The sequence below is a fragment of the Equus przewalskii genome, chromosome 10, assembly GCF_037783145.1.
Source record: "Equus przewalskii isolate Varuska chromosome 10, EquPr2, whole genome shotgun sequence".
In the NCBI taxonomy this organism is placed as follows: Eukaryota; Metazoa; Chordata; class Mammalia; order Perissodactyla; family Equidae; genus Equus; species Equus przewalskii.
The window spans coordinates 17199473-17221228 of record NC_091840.1 but is presented as its reverse complement, the minus strand read 5'-3'; the positions used below and the strand labels follow the sequence as shown (position 1 = coordinate 17221228).

General features: G+C 46.9%; 1 protein-coding gene across 2 annotated transcripts in view; it reads left to right on the top strand.

The window, feature by feature from the left end:
• Positions 1–21756, top strand: part of ITGB3 (integrin subunit beta 3) — a 49674-nt gene that overhangs the window by 17033 nt on the left and 10885 nt on the right. The window contains exons 3-12 of one of the 2 annotated variants that reach the window (XM_008535012.2): positions 5473–5668; positions 6565–6817; positions 8107–8269; positions 8905–9066; positions 10704–10799; positions 11223–11312; positions 12012–12146; positions 13330–13759; positions 18650–18872; positions 19819–19919. In XM_008535012.2, the coding sequence (XP_008533234.2) occupies positions 5473–5668; positions 6565–6817; positions 8107–8269; positions 8905–9066; positions 10704–10799; positions 11223–11312; positions 12012–12146; positions 13330–13759; positions 18650–18872; positions 19819–19919 (1849 nt within the window). Of the gene's footprint in view, positions 1–5472; positions 5669–6564; positions 6818–8106; positions 8270–8904; positions 9067–10703; positions 10800–11222; positions 11313–12011; positions 12152–13329; positions 13760–18649; positions 18873–19818; positions 19920–21756 lie in introns of both variants that reach the window. The other variant, XM_070561752.1, reaches the window with a different exon arrangement.

Genomic DNA, 21756 nt, shown 5'->3' with positions numbered 1-21756 from the left:
CTCTGCTTCTGCCTCCCCTACCTTGGCTGTTGCAGGCATGATTGGCAGTGCCTGGAAAAACAACTGGTTGGGCTCAGCTTTCCCTTGGTCCTAGAGGACAGCAGCTCTGGGTGTGTATAGCAAGCACTTGGCCCGGTAATAGGAAAACATAGCCAATGTGGATGAGTGCAGAGTTTTGGGCCCATCTACATAGGGTGTGTTCTTGGGGGATTGGATACTGATGTGGGTTGGGGTTGTGTGCTGTCTCTGCACTGTGAATCTAGCAAAGAGGCTGGTCTCACACAGAGTTTCAACTTGTGGTCTTGGACTCAGTGGCATCATGTTTGAGTCTACAACCTTCCAAATTTGTCTAGTGGTGAGAATCATCTGCAGTGCTTGTTAAATATAAAGTTTCCCAGGATGGACCCTGGACCTGTAGCATCTAAATGGGTTGTTATGGTAGCAAGTTTGGCAAATACTGCCAATCAAAGGCGCTGATTGTTAGGGTCGTGGTGGGTGAAAGTGGAGTTAAGGTTGCCAGATAAAATACAGGACACCCAGTTAAATTTGAATTAAACAACATGTAATTTTTAGTATAAGTATGTCTCAAACATTTGCTAAATTTGGGCAACCCTAAGGTGGAGGGAAATACTAGGAATTCTTATATAGCCCTGAGTGCACATCAGAAGGTGGACAAGCTCACACTCAGCCTGACATCCAAGGATGAAAGAAGAATGGGTTTGGGTCTAGCCAAGCAGAATACTCCTATAGGACTTACTTCTCATTTTCTTCTCTATATCTGTGGGGGAAAAGTTTAGGCCACTATTTAATTCCTTTTTAGTCACGAACATAATTTCGTTCTCATTTTTCTGCTGTTTTTTCTTTCTTTCTTCTTTTTTTTACTCTGGAGGATAAATGTTCATCTTAAGAGTTTTGCTCCAACTTGTTATTGTAAAAACAAAAGAAATATAATATTAAAAGTGCTCTTCCCCCTGTAAACAATGAGGTGTGAAGACCAATAATCATAAACTAAAATGCTTTCCTTTTCCACTCTTTTCTGTCCCCTCCACATTCTCTCTCTCTATGTTCAAGTGATTTCTTCTCCTCACTGGCTGTTGCTCGAGAACACAATGTTAATTTATTTGGATTGGAGGCATATGGTAACTCCTTGGGGGAAAAAAATAGGTACCAGGGACAGAATATGCAATAATAGTAGTGGTTGTAATGGTAACAGTAGGAAAGAGTCACCTTCTATTTGCATTTATTTCTTTATATCATATCAAAAAGATTTGAGTATGTTTGACTTATATTGAGCCTTTTATATTTTGAAAGCATTTCACGTACACAGTCTTATTTTATCCCCTGACCAACCCTGTGAGATAGGTAGGACGATGACAGTTATTCATGCTGTACTTTCCCAATTTCCAAAATGGGATTAATGGAGAGTGGGACTCATAGCATGTGTCACTCTCCTGGGGGAGGGAGGGAATTCAGCTCATACAGCACGTGGGCTGGAACCTCCCACTTCTGTGATCTTCCCCTGGGTCTTGGTTATTTTTGCCTTTTTTGTGTAACATCCGGTTTCACTAAGAACTGGAGCTCTAATATTCCTCCCCCTCCTTCCAGTTTTGTCTCTGAGTAACCTAGAAACATTCCTTCTACCTCCTCGGCCTGGGTTATTAAGAAAGGGAATGTTGCCTGAGTGTGTTGAGGTCACTGCCTTGGTATCCTTCTAGGACAGGAGGCTCTCAGGGAGAGCGTGGCTGAGGAGCAGGCCTGTTATGTTCCTGACCTCTGATGTCAGTGACCACAAAGGGAGGAGAGGAGACAGTTTTTGTTTCTTAGTGTTTATATATCTGACGAAATTCATAACAAACCATAAGGACTGTCAGCAAGGCTTGGCACTTCAAACCTTCTTCTAATAAGCACTGTCATGTTAGGAAATGGGGGTCAGGAACTCCCCCTCCAGAACATTCTCTGATGCAGCCTGAAGATTCACAATGGCTTTGCTGTTCTCATCAGGTTCTTGGTCTCCCCCTTCCCTCTCTCCTATACCATCTGTCTTAGTCCTGGAAAGGATCAGCTCCTCAGTGCCTCTTGGTCTATCCAATCATTGCCTTTTTTGGGAAGTTTTCTCCCTGGATCTTTGTGGGCAGCTGGAATCAGAGATATGGTGGGGAGTTTTTTGAGCAAGAAAGAGACTTCTTCCTGAGGGAGAAGGGTTGCGTGAGATGGGCAGGGGCAGCAAGAGGAGTTTGGGAACAAAAACGTGAAGTGCTCCTGAGTCCTTCCCTCAGCCATTCTGTCCTCAGCCAAAGCTGGGTGTGGGGAGGAGATTTCATCTCTAGAGACTTGGAGGATGTGTCATGTCCCTGTTGGAATCTTTGAGCCAGGAAGTTTAAGTCTTATGCATTGTTTCCCACTGCTGATGTCATTTCTTTACTTCATACCTATGAAGCTGAGAGAGAAAGAAAGAAGCTGCTAGCTTCCAGAAGCTTTTTCCACTTTTTGCCTGGGCCAGGGTGGGCTTCATGCCGTTTGTCTTAGTCTCTTTAAGCTGCTGTAACAAAAATACCATAGACTGAGTGGCTTTAACAACAAACATTTATTTCATACAGTTCTGGAGGCTGGGAAACCCAAGATCAAGGTACCAGCAAATTCAGTGTCCTAGATGGCCATCTTTTCACTGTGTTCTCGCATGGCAGAAGGGGCCAGCGAACTCTCTGGAGCCTCTTTTATAAGGGCACTAATCCCATTCGTGAAGGCTCCACCTCATGACCTAATCACCTTCCCAGGCCCCATGTCCCAATACCATCACCTTAGGCATTAGGGTTTAACATATGAATTCTGGGGGGATGCAGACATTCAGTCTTTAGCTGTTGGTGTTGTTCATGTCCTCCATCTATGTGGAGAATCCCTTCAGCCTATCAGAGGAGGACTGCACAGGAGAGGGAGAGAGATTTGGAGCGTTGGGAGGGGTTTTAGGTTACAGAGTCCTGAATTTTTGCATATGGATGGCTCCTTGTGACCCAATCCCTCTTCTGGAAATATGGCTCCCTGTCACCTGACGGGGCTGAGGAGGTAGAACATTATCCTTCCCACACCTCCCACAGCCCCATCTTTCACCCTCTTCCCTATCTGGGGCATTCTCGGGTATAGCTCTTCTTGGGACTATTGCTTCCACACTCCTGCTTCTCTGCTTGCTTCTTGCTCTATACAGCATGTCATACAACTTATCATCTTATGAGAATAGTTACAGTCAGACAATCTAGTTATCATCTCACTTCTGCCACTTCCTAGCCCTGTGACTTTGGGAAAGTTACCTAATGTCTCCAAGCCTCAGATTTCTTAACTGTAAGATTGAGTCCCTCATCTGTGAAGCCTCCAAGCCTCAGGTTCGTCACTTGTAAAGTGGTAATAGTTCCAGCATTACAGAACTGCTGTCAGCGGGATTGCAATAATCCATGTAAAGTGCTTATCATGGTGCTGGACGTGCAGTCAATGCTCAGTAAATGGTTCTTCTGGGATATTGGTATGGCTTACTCAACTGACTTCTGGAAGTGGTTGTAAGAGGGGATGGGTGGGGATGGGAGCATTGAGGTTCTGAGGGCCTAGATATTGTGAAATAGGTCCAGGGAGGGGTTTTCCAGCTATCCAGCCAGTCCCTCAACCTTGGCAAGGAGCCTTTGTGGACTTACGCCCACACAGTGCTGGCTAAATTTGCTGAATGTCAGAGCAGGAAGGGACTGAAAACACCATGTCGTGTAACCCCCTTATTGAACAGGTGAGGAAGCTGAGGCTCAAAGGAGTGAAATGACTTATCTGAGGTCACATGGCTGGTTAGTGGCAGACCTCGGATTGAACCTGTTCTCCGATTTCCGGTGCAGCATGCCGCCCATTCAATACTCAGATGTAAAGACACACAGAGCCCCAGAGGGCCAGAGGATACATGCCAGGGTTTTTGGAAGGCTGCTGGGTTTGTCTTTTGTCCAGGGTGAGGGAGGAAGCTTAAAGTGACAGAGTAGGCTCTGGTCAGTGGCCTGGCATCATGGGATTCGCCCACGCTTGTGGAGTTTATATATCATTAATTTATTCAGGAACTATTTATAGAGCATCTCATAATAATAGCTGACATGTAATGAGTACTTACGGGGCTGGCCCAGTGGCATAAGTTCTCACCTGCTCTGCTTTGGTGGCCCAGGGTTTGCTGGTTTGCATCCTGGGCGGGGACCTCTGCACCGCTTATCAAGCCATGCTGTGGCAGGTGTCCCACATGTAAAAAAAAGGTAGAGGAAGATGGGCATGGATGTTAGCTCCAATCTTCCAAAAAGAGGAGGATTGGCAGTGGATGTTAGCTCAGGGCTAATCTTCCTCAAAAAAAAAAAAAAAAAAAAGATGCATACTTACCTTATGGCAGGCACCGTGCTACATGCTGTATGAGCACTGTCTTATTCAGTCCTCCATAACCTCCCTGTGAGGGTGGGGCTGTTCTTATCTCCACGTTGTAGCTGAGGAAACTAGGTGTGGAGAGTTTAGATGACTTGCCCCAGTAGCCAGCTAGTAAGTGGCGATGCTGAGATGTCGTCTCAGCGAATCTACTCCTGTGCTCTTAGCCTCTACTCTACTCTTGGCTGCCTCCGCATCCTCTTTCTCCATCGCCTTTGTGGTAAGTGCTGGGTTGGGTGCTGGGAACAGAGAGGGAACAAGACACATACAGTGCCTGCCCTCATGGATTTCACATCCTGGGCAGTGTCTTAACATAGCAGCTTCCAAACTGTTTTGTCCCTGAACTACAGAAAGAAATACTTGTACATCATTTTTTATTATACATATTATACCCCACTCCCCAATACATAAAAGTTTACAAAACAATATTTACTTTTACTATTTATATGCTTTGATACTTTCTTTTATTTTTTTTCTTCCGCAAACCCTAGTACATAGTTGTATGGCCTAGTTGCAAGTCCTTGTAATTCCTCTATGTGGGATGCTGCCTCAGCATGGCTTGATGAGCCCTGTATAGGTCTGCACCCAGGATCCCAACTAGTGAACCCCAGGCCGCTGAGGCGGAGCACGTGAACTTAACCACCATGTCACCGGGCCGGCCCTGCTTTGATACTCTCTAGTCTATTCTATTGCATTTTATTTAATAAAATGGTGGTTGAGGCCTAAATTGAATTTGGGACCCATAAGTGGGATGCATTTCACAGTTGGAAAAATGCTGGTCTAACAGGCATTTTACTGTACTAGCCCTCTTCCTAGCTACCAATCCACGAACAGGCACTCACCCAACCTTCCTCATGCCTCAGTTTCCCCCTTCTGTACACTGGGCCTAAGGACTATCTTAGGAAGGACCACGCGAGTTCATTTCTGCTGGTTTAGCTCCAAAGTGCTGGGTGAGCTCTAGGCCATTGGGAAGTGGCAGAGTCTATGGGAGGCAGAGAGCCACCATAGCTCCAATCACAGGGCTTCCCATGGGCTCCTGCCTTACAGGCCCTGCCTCTGGGCTCACCCCGCTGTAACCTGAAGGAGAATCTGCTGAAGGATAACTGTGCGCTGGGGTCCATCGAGTTCCCCGTCAGTGAGGCCATCATCCTGGAGGCCAGGCCCCTCAGCGACAAGGGCTCTGGAGACAGCTCCCAGATTACTCAAGTCAGCCCCCAGAGGATTGCACTCCGGCTACGGCCAGGTAGGGATGGGCTCATCACAGGGAGAGGCTCCAGACAGATGGGCACAGGGCATAAGGTGGAGGTCTGAGTAGGAAGCCTTGGGGAAGTAGCTCACAATGGAAATGGGGTGGGAAGAGAAAGATGTTGGGGGAGGTGTGGGCAGGAGAATGGAAGAAAGTGGAAGATGTTGGGACTTGAAGTCAGAAGATCTGAATTTGAATCTTGACTACCATATATTAGCTATTTGACCTTGAGCAAGTTGCTTAACCTAGTATAGTATATACTCAAAATATTTTTGTTTCTTCTTTCCCTTAATGCCTGTTTTACCTAGCTTATAACTTTGTGTTGAGGCTCAAATGAGATATAAGATGAGAAAGCAGTTTGTAAGCCCCCTTTTCATGTGAGGTTGAGACAGGGGCATGGGGGCAGAGAAAATAGGAACAGGAGACCTTCAGAGGGATAAAAGATTAGGCTAAGACAGAGGCTTTTTGAAGCACTGATTTTGACTCTGATTATATCAAGAAGAATTAAAGAATGTACCTTCTACGTGTAAGGCATGTATTGGGTGCTATGGGATTCAGAGAAGGGTGGGACATAGTTCCTACCTTTTACAGAGTCTGAAGTGTAGTAACTGCCAAAGCCTGTGGCTCAGGGTAGTGTCAGACCCTTGGGACCCAGAGGACTAGATGGATGGGTGTTTAGAGAGGTTGGAGAATTTTAGAATGGAAAAGAAGATGTTAAAAATACGAGGGTCGAGAGATTAGAAGAGGAATAGAATTTCAAGGGGAGAGGAGAAGGGACCAGGGCTTTCAAGTTTGGTCTCATCAAGAAGTTACTTAATCCCAACTGTGTCCAAATCCATTTATTAATCTTAGAGGGAGAAGGCAGGAAAAACTAATATCTTTCTGCCTTCCAGATGATTCGAAGAATTTCTCCGTGCAAGTCCGGCAGGTGGAGGATTACCCCGTGGACATCTACTACTTGATGGACCTGTCTTACTCCATGAAGGATGATCTGGGGAGCATCCAGAACCTGGGTACCAAGCTGGCCTCCCAGATGCGGAAACTCACCAGTAACCTGCGGATTGGCTTTGGGGCCTTTGTGGACAAGCCTGTGTCACCATACATGTTTATCTCCCCACCAGAGGCCCTTAAAAACCCCTGTTATGAGTAAGTCCCTCCTTTAGAAGCCTAGAGCAGCATCCCTCCCCTTTACCCCAGGCAGGTCCAAGTCTTGGTTCCTATTTCTAGCTCTAGGATAGCTTTGTTGGCTTCCTTCTGGCCAAATCATATCACTCTCTACCTTGGTCTTCCTGTCTGGCAAGTATGCTAGCTCGTTGATCTGGAATGTTGTGTCAATAGAGTCCAAGGCTGTTTGGAGACCTAGAAAGAAAATTAATCATTTCCTTGGTCTTGGTCACAAATAAATAGGAGACAAGAGAATGGGAGGAAATGAGATCAAAAGTAGAGCAAAATTTATGCATAAGGAAATAGAGGAATTATGATTTCAGAAGGATTGATTCCATTGTCACTGTCATCATTGTCCTCCTCATCATTAAGAGTATGAGTCCTATAGGATTAAAATGCAAGGAATTAAGTCCTAAAGGAATGTAAAAGAGTGGAAATGATATTTATTGAACCCTCTAATATTCTGTAAATTGATATGTGTGCCTCTGTTGACACTTGGACTTACAATTGAATGGCTTTATTTAATTGGTGGAGACTGTGCAAATCCATGGGTTATAATAATCTAAAATGAGGGTCACTGAGCCTGACGAGGTATAAATTTACTTTTTAGTTTTCAAAGTTATGTGATGTGCCTTTTTAACCTTCTGTTTGGGTTGTAAGTTTCTCCAATAAAGATGTCAGCCATCAATTAAACAAACAAACCATTGGGCTGGGGACCAAAATGCTCCTGTTTGGCACAGATCTATCAATTTATTGATGGTTCAGGGACATTAAGTTATTGATGAACTTTTGCTTTTTTGTTGTATTAATGTTACTTTAGAGAAGTGTTAAGTGTAAGGTGAGAGCAACAATAGAGCCTCACTCTGATCGAAGCACTTGGCGTGTATTAACTCATTTAAGCCTCACAACAACTCCTATGCGATATGTGCTATTGTGCCATCACTTGCCCCCATTTTTATAGGTTAGGTATAGAGAAGCTTGCCTAGGGTCCCATGACTAGTGAGTGGATGAGCTAGGATTTGAACCCAGGCAATTTGGTTCCACAGCTCACTCTCTTAGCCTCTAGGCTAGCTGGACGGCAATGTGATGACTCAGGTAATTTGAGAGGCAATTTGAGGGGTTTGGAGTCTGAACTGTCTGGGTAATTGTGATTGTGTAGAACTGGCCTGGGCATACCACTGCCCATATTTTTCCCCCTCTCACTCCCTCCCACTCCCCATGCTTCCTTTTCCATCAAGGTGTGTGCGTAAATTATCTCCCTTCCTCCCCAGTATGAAGAACGTGTGTTTGCCCATGTTTGGCTACAAACATGTGCTGACACTAACAGACCAGGTGACCCGCTTCAATGAGGAGGTGAAGAAGCAGAGCGTGTCGCGGAACCGAGATGCCCCAGAGGGTGGCTTTGATGCAATCATGCAGGCTACAGTCTGTGATGTGAGTTTGGAGGGCACGGAGTGCCAGGTGTGGTTGGCACAGATCAAAAGGGGGAAGGAAGTGGCTCAACTGTGGGGATTTCTGTGTGAAACAAGAGCTAGGAACTAAGCAGAGCTTCACACAGCGTGAGCAGTGAGTTGCTCCTGATATGCAGCCTCTGCTTCTGTCTGCTCCCTGGCCAGAGTTGACATTTTTTTGAACCTCAGTGGTCCCAGATGTTTCCTGGGGAGAACATTTTCCCACCTTATCTGGAAGTGGATCAGAGTCAAGCCTGAGTTAACTTAACCTCAGCAAAGTGGGCAGATATTCAGATGGGATTTCTTCTAGCCCAGCCCAGCTCTGCAAACGCAGGTGGGTTTCTAGATGGGCCATGTGGTTATCACTGGAAAAGTTATATTTGAAGTTGAAGTAGGTGTCTTTCAGCTGCTTGAACTAATCAGCTCTGAGACTTTTCCTAAGAGAACAGAAACCCCTGAGTTGGAAAGTTCCAGTTTGTGTTCCAAGGACTGGGACTGAGGCCCTTCTCCAAGATGACTTCTTCAGCCCTTCAGACAGGGAGGTCCTTGAGTCTTTGTTTTCTACCAACTACCTGGCTAAAGTTGCTTTCTGTCTTTTGCCTTGTTATTTTTTTACAGAAGAAGATTGGCTGGAGGAATGATGCATCCCACTTGCTGGTGTTTACCACTGATGCCAAGACCCATATAGCACTGGATGGAAGACTGGCAGGCATTGTCCAGCCCAATGATGGGCAGTGTCACATTGGCAGTGACAACCATTACTCTGCCTCTACTACCATGGTGAGATTCTTTGTACCACACCACTGATGGTCCCTATTCACTATGGCCAGGGCTGCCCTAACCCACAGTCTTTGTGTGAATATGTAAATGGCAGCCCTTCCTCTGGGCAGGGTTCAGGGCTCATGTCAGCCTGCCCTCACCACCCCCCCCCCCACCCCGCCAACAACTGGACACCTTCATCTGGGGTACAACCTGTACAACCGTTAGAAATGGTCCTGGATATCGTTAGTGTTATCACTACCTCCACTGCCTCTAGTACGGCAGCATCATGGCATCCAGAATGGACTCAAAGGACTTTTGCAGGTCCAGCTGGAGAGCAGGCCTTCCTGTCTACTGTGCATGATTAGCCCCTTTTTGGAATACCATGCTTACTTGTGGTTATTGGAAGAAGATAGAGGAAAAAGAGACAAAGATCATCAAAAGCATGGAGAGCTGGTCCTGTGAGGAAAGGTTAAAGGGCTCAGAGTCATTAAGCTTGAAAGACAGAAGGCTAAAGGATGATCTAGCTGATACATGAGGAGACTTCTTGTAAGGTGTTGTCTATGGCCGTAGAAGGTTAAATAAGAACAAAAGAGTTTAAATTGAAACAGGAGAAATTGCCATAAGCTGTAAAGAAAATGAGACCCTCAGAATGCTGATGCTCTGGGTATCTGGGGGAGGTGTGAACTCTTCATCTCTTACAGACAATATAGCAACTATGTCATCCAGGTGGCTTAAAGGTACACCTGTGTAGAGTCAGGAGCCTGAGTTAGATGATCTTATGAGCTCCCTGCAGGGTCTTGGGTCACAGGGACACGTTCACAATTCACCAACATCTCTATTGTGGCTTGAGTTCCTTGGTGTCAACCATAGCCAAGTGAAGCACTACCAGGCAATGGGTGAATCAGTAATCACTGACACCTACTCTATGCAAGGCATCTTGCTGAGGGAGAAACAGAGATTATATAAAGTGTTACCCTTAGGGAGATTTTGGTTTAGTTGAGGAGATATGTTACCAATAACACAAGATGGATGATTAGCGCTAAATGGATGGCAGAGTCAATAAGGGCTTTATGTATTCAAAGGAGGAAAGCTCATCATAAGCTGGGCTTGTCAAAGAAGTCCTCATGGAGAGGGTGGGAACTGAGCTGGGCCTTAAGGAAGGAGGAAAATTATGAAAAAGAAGGCCACTCCAGATGGGAGAAAGAGAGTGTGCCAGGTCAGTGGTAAGTGGAGGAGGGAGAGAGGTGAATGATGATTGGAAAGGAAGGTTGAGAGCACAAGACAGAGGATTGCAGGTACCAAGCCAAGGCATCTGTCAGAAGCTCCATAACAGGAGAAAGCTTCGAAACAGTGAAGCCTAACATTACCTGGTCCATGGAAACTGCTCCATGGTATGAATGCATTGAATTCATGTGGGAAGAAAGAGATACTTAGTTTTGATACCACCAGCCTCTACCTCTTCATCTATCCCTGGAGTTCACAACTAGCTTTGTGCTGCGACTTACCCCCTGGCCTCATGTTGGTCATAGGGTGAAAAGGTTTGAGCACCAACACTGTCTGGGCTACAGCCCAAATCAGCAAGTTCTATGGTTTCAAATCCAGTGATGTATCTGGATAGACTTCTTAACTAACCTCCACATCCTCACTTTTTACAGGATTATCCCTCTCTGGGGCTGATGACCGAGAAGCTATCCCAGAAAAACATCAATTTGATCTTTGCAGTGACTGAAAATGTCGTCAATCTCTACCAGGTGACTATGCCTTCAGGGCTTCCTGGAGTGGGATGGGCCTTGTGACAGGGGACCTGTCTCAGGCAACCAGTCCACACTAGCACTGGCCATGGTCTCCCACCAGGAAAGACCCTCCTCTGACCTGTTCCTTGGAGCCAATGATTCCTCTCTGTGGCCTCTCTCCTCCTTGAACCTAGCAGGATGGATGTGTTGATGTTAGCAGTGGTGGAGGGGAGTAATTCAGTGGGGTGAGGGATGTGAGAAGTTCTCTATAATTTTGCTCAGGGCTGAAAAACTGCTAGGTTTATTCCTGGCAGTGACAAGTAAAATTTCCTATCCTTCCCTCAATCTTCATTTCAAGACCCACAGTCTGCTTTGGGAAGGGCTTTTGGAGACCATCACCTTGATTCAGTCAGCCCTGGACATCTTTATCTTCTTTTCTAGAACTACAGTGAGCTCATCCCCGGGACCACAGTGGGAGTTCTGTCTACCGATTCTAGCAATGTCCTCCAGCTCATTGTTGATGCTTATGGAGTAAGTGTCTTGCACTGGGAATGGGTCTGCTAAGAGTCCACCTCACTTGGCATTACCCGGAGGGCTCAGATTTGGGAGTCCTGGCTGCTAGTCCACCGCGCAGCCTTCACTGCCTTCTTCTCGTTCTTCCTGAGGCCAGGTAATGGCCAGCACTGTGAGGAATGCGGCCTTCTGAGAAAGAAATGGCTCAGAAAAGAATGCTAGGGAGCGTTATGAACAATGAATGAAGAGCTTAGAGAAAGTAGAAGGAAAGGGGGGATGGGGATGGTGATGAGGAAGGAGCAGAGCCATGAAATTAGGGGGTGGGGGCAGGCTGAAGGAGAGCTGGGCTCCAACAATAGAGGAAAGAGGGAGCTGAACTTCAGGGAAGGAGAGGTTAATTAAAACTTAGGTAGAAAGTGCTTCTGCCCAAGGTGACCTGCATTAGCACTCCTCTTTTGCACTTCCCTGAGGCCTGCAGGAGGGTGTAGCTGGTTTACGTTTTACCCAGACTCAGACACAAGTGGGGACAGAGAGAGGGAGCAGGTCCTGGGCAGGAAATATAGCAGGAAACAGGCTGCTGGGGTGCTCTGGCAGCTTCTAAGTGAACCTCAGCATCAGGCACTGCCAGGGTGAGTCCAAGGCCACCTGGTGGATTTTGCTGGGGATGGAATTGGCTCCTACCCATTTCCTTACCTTCTTTTGCCCTTTTCTACTCAGAAAATCCGCTCTAAAGTAGAGCTGGAAGTACGTGACCTCCCTGAGGAGTTGTCTCTATCCTTCAACGCCACCTGTCTCAACAACGAGGTCATCCCAGGCCTCAAGTCTTGTGTTGGACTCAAGATTGGAGACACGGTGAGGTGGGCTGGGCAGGGGCTGAAGCTGCAGCTCTGACCCTGGCCTGTGCCCCGGAGCGTCTTTGGGTACCCCACCCCTTCCTTCCCTGGACCTTCTTCCTGAAGCGCATTACAAGTTAGATGCGATGGAGCTGCCAGTGTTTCCCTCTGAGGCTTCTATTGACTAAACCTTCTCTATCTGTTAAGAGAACGTCACCATCAGGATTTTTAAAAACTTTCATTTAGGTTACCTCTGTTTGTTTATGCACAGTTGATTGCAAATGAAAATACTTCTTACCTTTAGCTCCTAATCAGTCTCCAACCTCCCTCAAGGTAATGCCTTTCTTTCCTCCATAATGTAAAATGGTAGTGTCATCTATAAATATTTATTGAGCACTGACTTTGTGCCAGGCATTGTTCTAGCTGCTGAAGATTCAACAGCAAATGGAACAGGCGAAAATAGGCACCCTCGTGGAATTTCAGAATGCAAATGTTCACTTTGCCCCTTTAGTTCCACTGGGGCTTTCCTTCCTTAGTGGTTGGTTCTGCTTCTGCCTAAGGGGAGAGGGGTTGATGAAGGGGGAAGGAGGAAAAGAGGGGGATATGTATATCTATATCATCTATATCTATATCTGTCTCCATCCATCTGTCCATCTAGCTTTCTGTCTATATTCTAGGCATATGTGCGCACACCCCATGTAAGAAATATTGGCCTGAAATGTGTTTGACTGCACAAGTGATGAAATGTTATGTGGAAATTGAACAGTAGATCCTGAGCCTGTGGTTGCCAACTGTGTGGCATTATGTGGTGCAAAATAGTGCTTTGCGTGTCTTGCTGATATTATGTAATCAGTCCAGCTAGTTTAGTTGGCCAGAGCAGAGTGTTCACAAGTCACAGGTTCTGTTCTGCTTGAGCTGCTTTATTTCACATGTGGAATAAAAAAAAAACAAACCTATCTCGTGACTGTAACCCATATCTCTGCACCCAGCCAGGTAATGTCACTACTGCAAAGCTATCCCTGGGCTCTTGTTTTGCTTTGCAGATCTTGATAGTGGGAAGGCTGAGGAACTGCAGATAGCTGGAGGAGAAGACACCCCGTTTTCGTATTCCTGGGCAGGGCAGGGAACAGCTTCTTTCCCTCCAGGGCTGGAGTGTTAACAGTGTCCACCTGTGTCTGAATGCGATCTTACTTTTCATCCAGGTGAGCTTCAGCATTGAGGCTAAGGTACGTGGCTGCCCTCAGGAGAAGGAGAAGTCCTTCACCATCAAGCCTGTGGGCTTCAAAGACAGCCTCACTGTCCAGGTCACCTTTGACTGCGACTGTGCCTGCCAGGCCTGGGCTGAGCCTTACAGCCACCGCTGCAACAATGGCAACGGGACCTTTGAGTGTGGGGTGTGCCGCTGTGGGCCTGGCTGGCTCGGGTCCCAGTGCGAGTGCTCAGAAGAGGACTACCGCCCCTCCCAGCAGGACGAGTGCAGCCCTCGGGAGGGCCAGCCCATCTGCAGCCAGCGGGGCGAGTGCCTCTGTGGCCAGTGCGTCTGCCACACCAGTGACTTTGGCAAGATCACGGGCAAGTACTGCGAGTGTGATGACTTCTCCTGTGTCCGCTACAAGGGGGAGTTGTGCTCAGGTGAGAAAACTCCACACCCCTCCTGTCCTGGTACCCACACTCACACATCTGCAGCCTCTGGAAACGTAGGCCAGGGCTTGAGGTGAGCACAGGAAGGCCCAGGGAACAGAGCTGAGTGGATGGTGTTCCATTCCAGTGGCGGAAGACAGAAATGAGGTTCTCTTTAATTGGTCTCATCTCTCTATGTCCTTAGTCCTGGGATGCAAGGAAGCAGAAATGGGCTCTGCTTTCAGGGGCTTCTCTCCTAGAATAGTGTGGGAAGGAGTAAGGAAACTTGAAGGTGAAGATAGTTCCTTTCTTTCATCTGCTCTTCTGCTAATATTTTAAGTCACTGGTTTCTAATCTTTTCGAGGTTATGACTAATCCCTTTTTAAGGTAAAAAAAAAAATCACTGACTGATGGTAATTGAATTTTTAGTATTTACAGATTTGGAAAATACATGATGTCAGAATATATAGTAAAGTTAGTAATAGTTATTTTACATGAATTATCTTTTCATCGCAAAAGACTTGGAAAGTAGTAGTACATATGCAAGAGATTGGAGCACATTTAATGAGCCAATACACTTGGAACAATGGCTGGAAAATATTAAGCTCTTATATTAAATGTCAGCACTATTTTGTTATCACTGTTGGTCCTATTATTACTTTTTGGATTTTAGATCTATGCTGTCCAATATAGTAGCCATTAGCCATGTGTGGCTATTTAAATTTAAATTAATCAAATCTAATTAAAATTTAAGTAAATTTTCATTTAAATTTAATTACATTTAGAGTTAAAAATTCAATTCCTTTGTCACTCAGGAGCTATACGTGGCTGGCGGCTGCCACGTTGGACAGCACAGATATATATTGGATAGCACTGCCATAGAGATTCCAGCCTACAGATTGGGGATTATGATTTTAAGTCCTTCTCCCTGCAGGATACTGAGTTGTCCTTCTCATTTCAAAATTCAGGAAAATCTTGAGGCCTACTGATAATCTCAAACTGGTTTCTCCTTGCCCCAAAGACGTCTCCTGGGGTACTTCCCCAGCTGGAATTTGAACTAACGTTAATGTAGTCTTTATCTGCAGACACACTCTCTGAGGCAAATAGGCAGTCTGAGTTGTTCCTGGGGCACTGGGGATAGGTTTTTGCTGGGCTATAATCACTGGGGCTTAACCTCTCTTGTGACAGACGGACTGAAGACATTTACAGATTGTTTGGGACTGGTTTATGGGTGTATTGGGTGGCCAATAGAACAGAGATTATAACTGGCTTCTATGGTGATCAAATCTGTGACGCAGATTGGCTTCATTTGCATGGGGCTTCTAACCAGCTGAGGTAATCCACCCAGATGTTCACTTTAATATCAGCCTTTAAAAAAGCTTGATAAGAAAGGTGAATCTGTCTCATTCTAAAGCACAGCACGCCTGAGTACGTAATATAAAAGTGGCTCCTTTTTATTGTCTACAACATTGTTTCCTTTACTCCTGCCAACAAAATTTGAGAGAGAAATTGGAGAAAAATGATACAGAGAGATTAGGGGGAGAGAGAGATCAGGTACAAACAGACATATACAAACAGCAGTATGAATTAGGGGGTGAGGCAGGAATTTCAGTTCATTTTAATATTTTATAGTATTTACATCATATTCAAAGTACCAAAGAGAATGGGTCAGTTAGATGTGGGAGACCCAAGCGGAGAAGGTTGGGACTGAGGGGGAAAGGGCTGCCCTAGGAGAGGCTTACAGATAGCCTAGTGGGGGCACCAGGGACAGAAGGAGGCCCTCCACTCCTCCATGGCCTGACTGTTCTTGGTCTGGTGTGAGGCAGTGTGGGCGGGATCCCAGCCAGAGTGTGTTTCCTTTGGCTGCTAGCCCCACTGAAGCCACAAAACAAAGCTGCCTGGGTCAGTAGCCCCAGTTCCTGCCTCCACTGGTGCAAGAACAGCTCGTCCTCACTGTGCTCCAGCTTAATTTAAGAGGGAACCCCAGGGGGCCACTGCAGCCTCTCAGAGGCCTTTCTCCCCTACTGCCTGCCAGGGTGTCGGGTGCCCACTGGCCTCAGGTCTGGACCCTGTGGTGCCATCATCACATTTTCCAGTGACAGATACACAGGAGCACACACTCATTGAACACCTGCTCTGTGCCAGGCATCTGGCCCATATGCGTCAGCAGGGGTCGCGCATAATTATTGACCTCTCAGAACTCAGAGCCCAGGTCACCATTGACCCACCCAGGAGCCGCTGTTCTGTGCTTTGTTCTTTGCCGCAAGCAGGGGCTCATGAGGTAGGAGCGCCATGACTCGGCCATTTCCTTAGTTTCTGGGCTTCCGTCTTCTCTCCTCTCCGTTGGAGACATGGTCTTCATGTTTGCAGATTATCACACCCCCGCCTCGAACATCAAGGAGTGCATCCTTGTCCTCAAGGGACTCTTCCACCTGCCACCTCCGTGAACACAGATTGATCAGGCACCCCTGTGAGCCAGCTTCTGTGCTGTGTGCCGCAGTGTTGTGGGGTAGAGAGGCATGAGGAAGGCAATTTTGCCCTTCATTAACTGGCCTAAGGATAATTCACAACACGAGGCAGAACCTGCCAGATCCTGGAAGTGAGGTGTCCCCGGGGTCACCAGAGGGACTCACTGTGGACAGGGGAGGCCTGGGCAGCTTCATGGAAGAGGTGGGATGTCAAAGAAGGGCTGGCTCATGAAGGAGGGGAGTGATGCATCGGCCCAGGTCAAGCTGTATAGGGGGAGTGATTGCATTCCCTCTGACCTAAAATCCCTGCTCCTCCTTTTTTCTCCCCCTCCCCACCCCTTCCTTGCTGCCTTCTTCCCTACCCACCTCCTCCTACACTTTCTCTTCATATCTCACTACTCTCCTCTGACTTTCCTATAAACCCAGGCTCAGACACCCCTTTTGCTGGAGGGGTGCCAGTCCTGTGACATTACCACACTGTGGCTTCCTTTTAAGGGCTGACCCTGCCAGGGTTTAGGATAAGCCTGCTGGCTCTAGACTGCCACTTCCACTCCCAACCTCTCTCCCTGGCTGGCCCAGCAGTCCGTCTTCTCAAAGATCACTTTGTTTAGCTTCACAAAGGAAACACTATGGGACAAGGGTTTCTGAGGAGGCTGAGACCTCTGAGTGCTGATAGGCCTCTGGGCTGTCGGCCTTTCCCTGTCCAGGAGCCATGGCCAAAAACTGGGTGTGATGGACACTGTAGGGCCCCACTGCTGGCTGGCACACCTACCCCCCAGCTGCTGTTAGGGCTGCTGATAACAGCTCACAGCTGCCCCTTCTCTGGAGCATTATCTTCAGCTGACAGACACTGTCTTGTCCTCAGACCTTGACCAATGACTGATGGACAAGGGCTTACACAAGGCCAATCCCTTTGCCTCAAGGTGGGGCTAGCTCTGTGGTGCCATTTGGTTTGTTTGGGAGCCCACCGTGGGATCAGGCTGAAAGGAGTCTCTGGCTGAGACAGCATTCCTGTCAGCCTTTGACTCCTTCCCTGTCCTGCCTCCCTCCCTCCCTTCCACTTCCCCAGTAGGTCGCTTGAACAAGAATCCTCACCACAAGCTGTACTTCGAGGGAACCCATCCTCAAAATGCAATCTTTTCCTTTCTCCACCCTTCTGCCAGCCCAGTGTCTGTGCTCTCCAGATATACTCGGCAGCTGGAGCAGATGAAGTTATGTTTCCCATCCTTCCTGGGAAGCAGACGTTTTTTACTAAGTCAGTGAAGGTGTATCTGAGTCTTGAATGCCAATGTGGTTACTGAGAGGATGGTGCTGGGGTCACTGGCAGAGGGACCTGTAGTAGCCAAGAGCCTCTAGTCAGACCCACTGGGGTCACTGGGAGCAGTAGGTGCCAGCTAGTTGCTGTTTGTCCTTGGCCTACTCTCTCCTCCACCATCTTGGGGCCCATCTGTTCACATAGTAGCATGATTTTCAGACCAATTCAGGTTAATTCCTTCTTGATCCCTGCCTTTCCTCTGATTAACAATCAGATTTTTATTATTCATCCACTTCTTCCTGATTCAGAGTCCTGGAGAATGAGTCACCTTTCTGCAGGGTGTAGGAGCCAATTTTTAAAGCCTTGTTAAATGCTTATTAGGGGGATATAGCATTTAGAGTGAATGCCTGCATTTAAGCAGTCTAACCCCCACCCCAGTCTCTTCTCCCATTCCTACACTCGTATAGTAAAGTGAATAGGTCTTTCCTATGAGGGCTGATGGCTCTTTGCGATACTATGATAATGTAACACAAGGTACAGGTTGGTGAATGTGTGTGGTTTTCGATGAATTTAACTAGGTTGTAAGCTCCATGATAGTAGGGACCTTGCCTGTCTTGCTCACTGCTGTGGTTTGAGCTCAATAAATATTTGTTGAATCAGTGGATAAAAAAACAAACATTAATTGCATGCCTACTCTGTATCAGATGTTATGCTAATCACTATTGATGGAAAAGTTAATATGATATGTGCTCCCCCATCAAGGAGCTCACAATCTAGAAAGAGAAACAGATAGGCAAGCAAGTGGGTTGAACAGAAGGGTTGAAATAGAGGTCTGTCTATATAAGTGCTGGAAAAGCATGTGGGCAGACAGGGGATTTTGCCTGGGGAGGTCAGAAAAAGTTACAGAGAGAAAGGAACATTTCAGTTGAGCCTTAAAGGGTGAGTAGGAGTTGGGTAGTGGTCACAGGATGAAAGGGCATCTAGGCAGAGGGAACAGCATGAATAGAAGCATGCGGATATAAGCACAGCGTAGAAGATGGAGAACAGTGTGGTGTGGTGGCTAATGTGTGGCAATGTGAGGGGGGTGATGAGAAGTAAAGCTGGAAGGCAGGTTGACCTGCTGTCATGGGGTGGGGGTGCCTACCAGCTGGTCTGCCCTCTTGGGCTGTGTGCTTTCAGGCCATGGCCAGTGCAGCTGTGGGGACTGCCTGTGTGACTCCGACTGGACTGGCTACTACTGCAACTGTACCACGCGCACCGACACCTGCATGTCCAGCAACGGGCTGCTGTGCAGCGGCCGGGGCAAGTGTGAATGTGGCAGCTGCGTCTGCATCCAGCCGGGCTCCTACGGGGACACCTGTGAGAAGTGTCCCACCTGCCCTGATGCCTGCACCTTTAAGAAGTGAGTGGACAGAGAAGTGAGTTGGAGAGAGTTAGGTGTCTGGGAGCGGGGAGAGGGTCGCTCAAACTAGAATCCTCAGCTCTCAAGGTTCTGTCTCTTACTCACCAAAGCTTTAGGAAGAGTCTGCTCTAGCCAAATGGCTAGCTTTCCTCTTTCCACTGAAAACTCTGGGGAAAGTTGGAGGTAGAGCCAACCATGAAGGGGCGAAAGTAGTACCAGCTGGACTCCAGTTGGAGAGACCCCTCTTCCAGGGTGGCATCCTGAATCCCTGAGTCGGGAGAAAGGCTAAACCAGGTAACTCTTGGGGAATGTTCCAGTGCTGATGTTCTGATTCTGTGGGAGATGTGGGGCTGGAGTTATGAAGGACACTGTGTGAAACAGGAGAGGTTCACTTATTGGGGTCAGAGGAGGTCCCTGTCAGCCCAAGTCCATGGCACTGCCATTTCTCTTACCATTTTAAGCTGGGCTGGATTCACGGCACGCAAGCTGTGCGTTTGTAGAGGGCCCTCTGCTTAGAAGGGCCCCACACTTGGTTTAATGCTCTGTTATCACTGTCTTGAAACGATTAGTAGTTTTTGAACAAGGGGCCTGGCATTTTCGTTTTGTACTGGGCCCCCAAATTACATGACCTGTTCTGGCTTTAAGGCTCCCAGAAGTGGTATAGGGTTCACCCTCCTGCCACAGTCTTGGGTGAGACATGAAGAAGTTTAATGAAGTTACCTGGGGGCCTCTGCCTGCTGGGCCCTACCTCTGGATGAGGAGGGCACTCCCACCCCTGGACTCCAGACTTGACTGTCTGGGCCCCAGGATTGTCTTTCAGATGCTGTTGTTTGTGTGTTTGTTTTCTGAGGTGGAGCATTCTGGGTCTATGGAGGTCAGAGCCAGACTGAAACATGCTGAGATTTGCTCCTGCCTTGCCTTAATCCCCGTGTTCTCTCTCCTTTAGGGAGTGTGTGGAGTGTAAGAAGTTTGAGCGGGGAGCCCTCTACGAGGAGAATACCTGCACCCGTTACTGTCGTGATGAGATCGAGTCTGTGAAGGAGCTTAGTAAGTGCAGTTTATGTCTTAGAGCTGCACACACCCGGGTCCCAGGTTGTTCTGATTTAATCCCAGAACCTACCCATCTCTCATCTGTAAAATGGGAGAGTAATTGCTACCTCAAAGGCATTTTGTACAGGCCTGATGCACAGAAGGCACTTAATAAAAGCCCCCTTCTGCTTCCCACAGCCCACAGACTCAGCATGATCCCGCAAATAACTCTTCAAGTATGTATAAATTGGGCAACCCTAACTCTACCTCCTCAAGGAAAGGAAGATAATATACCCATTTTACAGATGAAGACACTGAGGCACAGAGTGGGGAAGTAGTTGCCCATGACAGTCTTAGCTTAGTAGGCTAGTAAGCATTTACTAAGTTTACTTAACTAAGAGTATTCAGCAATGCCCAGACATACAGCTTTGCTTGTTTGGAGGGAAACTTTCACCCTTACGGATTTGTAGCCAAAATCTTATCCTGAAGCCCTTTTGGCTCTCTGAAGCCCCTTCTGGAATAAGACAGAAATACAGTGGGGAGCAAAACTCTTGCCTGCAAGTATTCTGGTTTGTACTTCATCTTGACTTAAAAGGAGATGACCTTTGCTGCCATCAGCACATCTGATGCGGTTATCTGAGCCAGCTCTGCATTGGGTGGTGTCAGGGAGATGGCAATCTCTCCTGAGATAGCCATCTCCCATGAAAGGAACAAACACCTCTTCAGTGAGAGCCACAGTAAGACACAGCCAGTTAGTCAGCTTCTGGGTGGGGGTGTTATGGAAAAGAGTCAGATCTCTGAACTCTTTGGCTAATATCACAAGTGGGGCTAGCAATTTGGGGATTGAGTTTGAAGAGACAACTTTTGCTCTGGAGGACACTGGGCTTGCTGTGATTAGCTCAGTGGGGAGAGGCTGCTGAGGTGTGAGATATTTTTATCATCTAGACCAGATGAGTATTACAAGTTAGTTTATAAGTATTTCTCCTCCCACCCCCACACTATGGTAATCATAAAAACAAATGCTTATTTGTATGGAATTTTATAACTTACAAAAGTTATAAAAGTATCTTTTTATGCACATTATCTTATTCTTCTCCCAACAACCCAGTGAAGTGAACTATAGTACTATTGTTATCTTCATTTTGACGCTGAAGAAATTGAATCTCAGGGAAGTTAAGTAACTTATCCAAGCAAATTAATGGTGAGTTAAGATTAGAACTAAATCCTGAAATCCTTACTCTTTCCACTGTATTACAATATTGCTGGCTTACTGAAGGCTTTTTGAGTTCAAGTCTGTACGATGTGCCTTGAGACTGATGTTCTAGTCCTGCTCCATCGCTTATGTGCTGTGTGACCTTGGAACATTTGCTTAATCTCATCATATGTCAGTTTTACCCATCTGGTTTCATCAGTGTAGGGCATAATGCAGCTGATAGAGGGTAAACCATAGTTCCCCTGTCAGAATAAAAGGTTTTAGAATTAGAAGGGATGAAACCCATAAAATGCAACGGGAATCCGAGAAGAGAGGATGGCTCTGGAGAGGAACTCTGGATCAGAAGCAGAAATGGAAGAAATATAAGGGCTGAGTAAACAAACTACTGAGAATCATTGAGCAAGCAGAGAAAGAAAAGTGGGAAGGAGACACCCAGTGTGTGTTAGGTACTGTTTACTTTATGCTGTTTAATTCTCTACTGACCTTGTGAGGTGTGTGTATCATCTTCCTTTTGTAGATGAAGAAAGAGAAATGGCCTGTGAAGGACAAAATACATCAGTGAGGGTAATCTGGAGGCAATTGCCAGGCATGACAGCCATCTCAAATCCAGGCATCTTGCCTAATGTCAGGCATAGGGTTTCC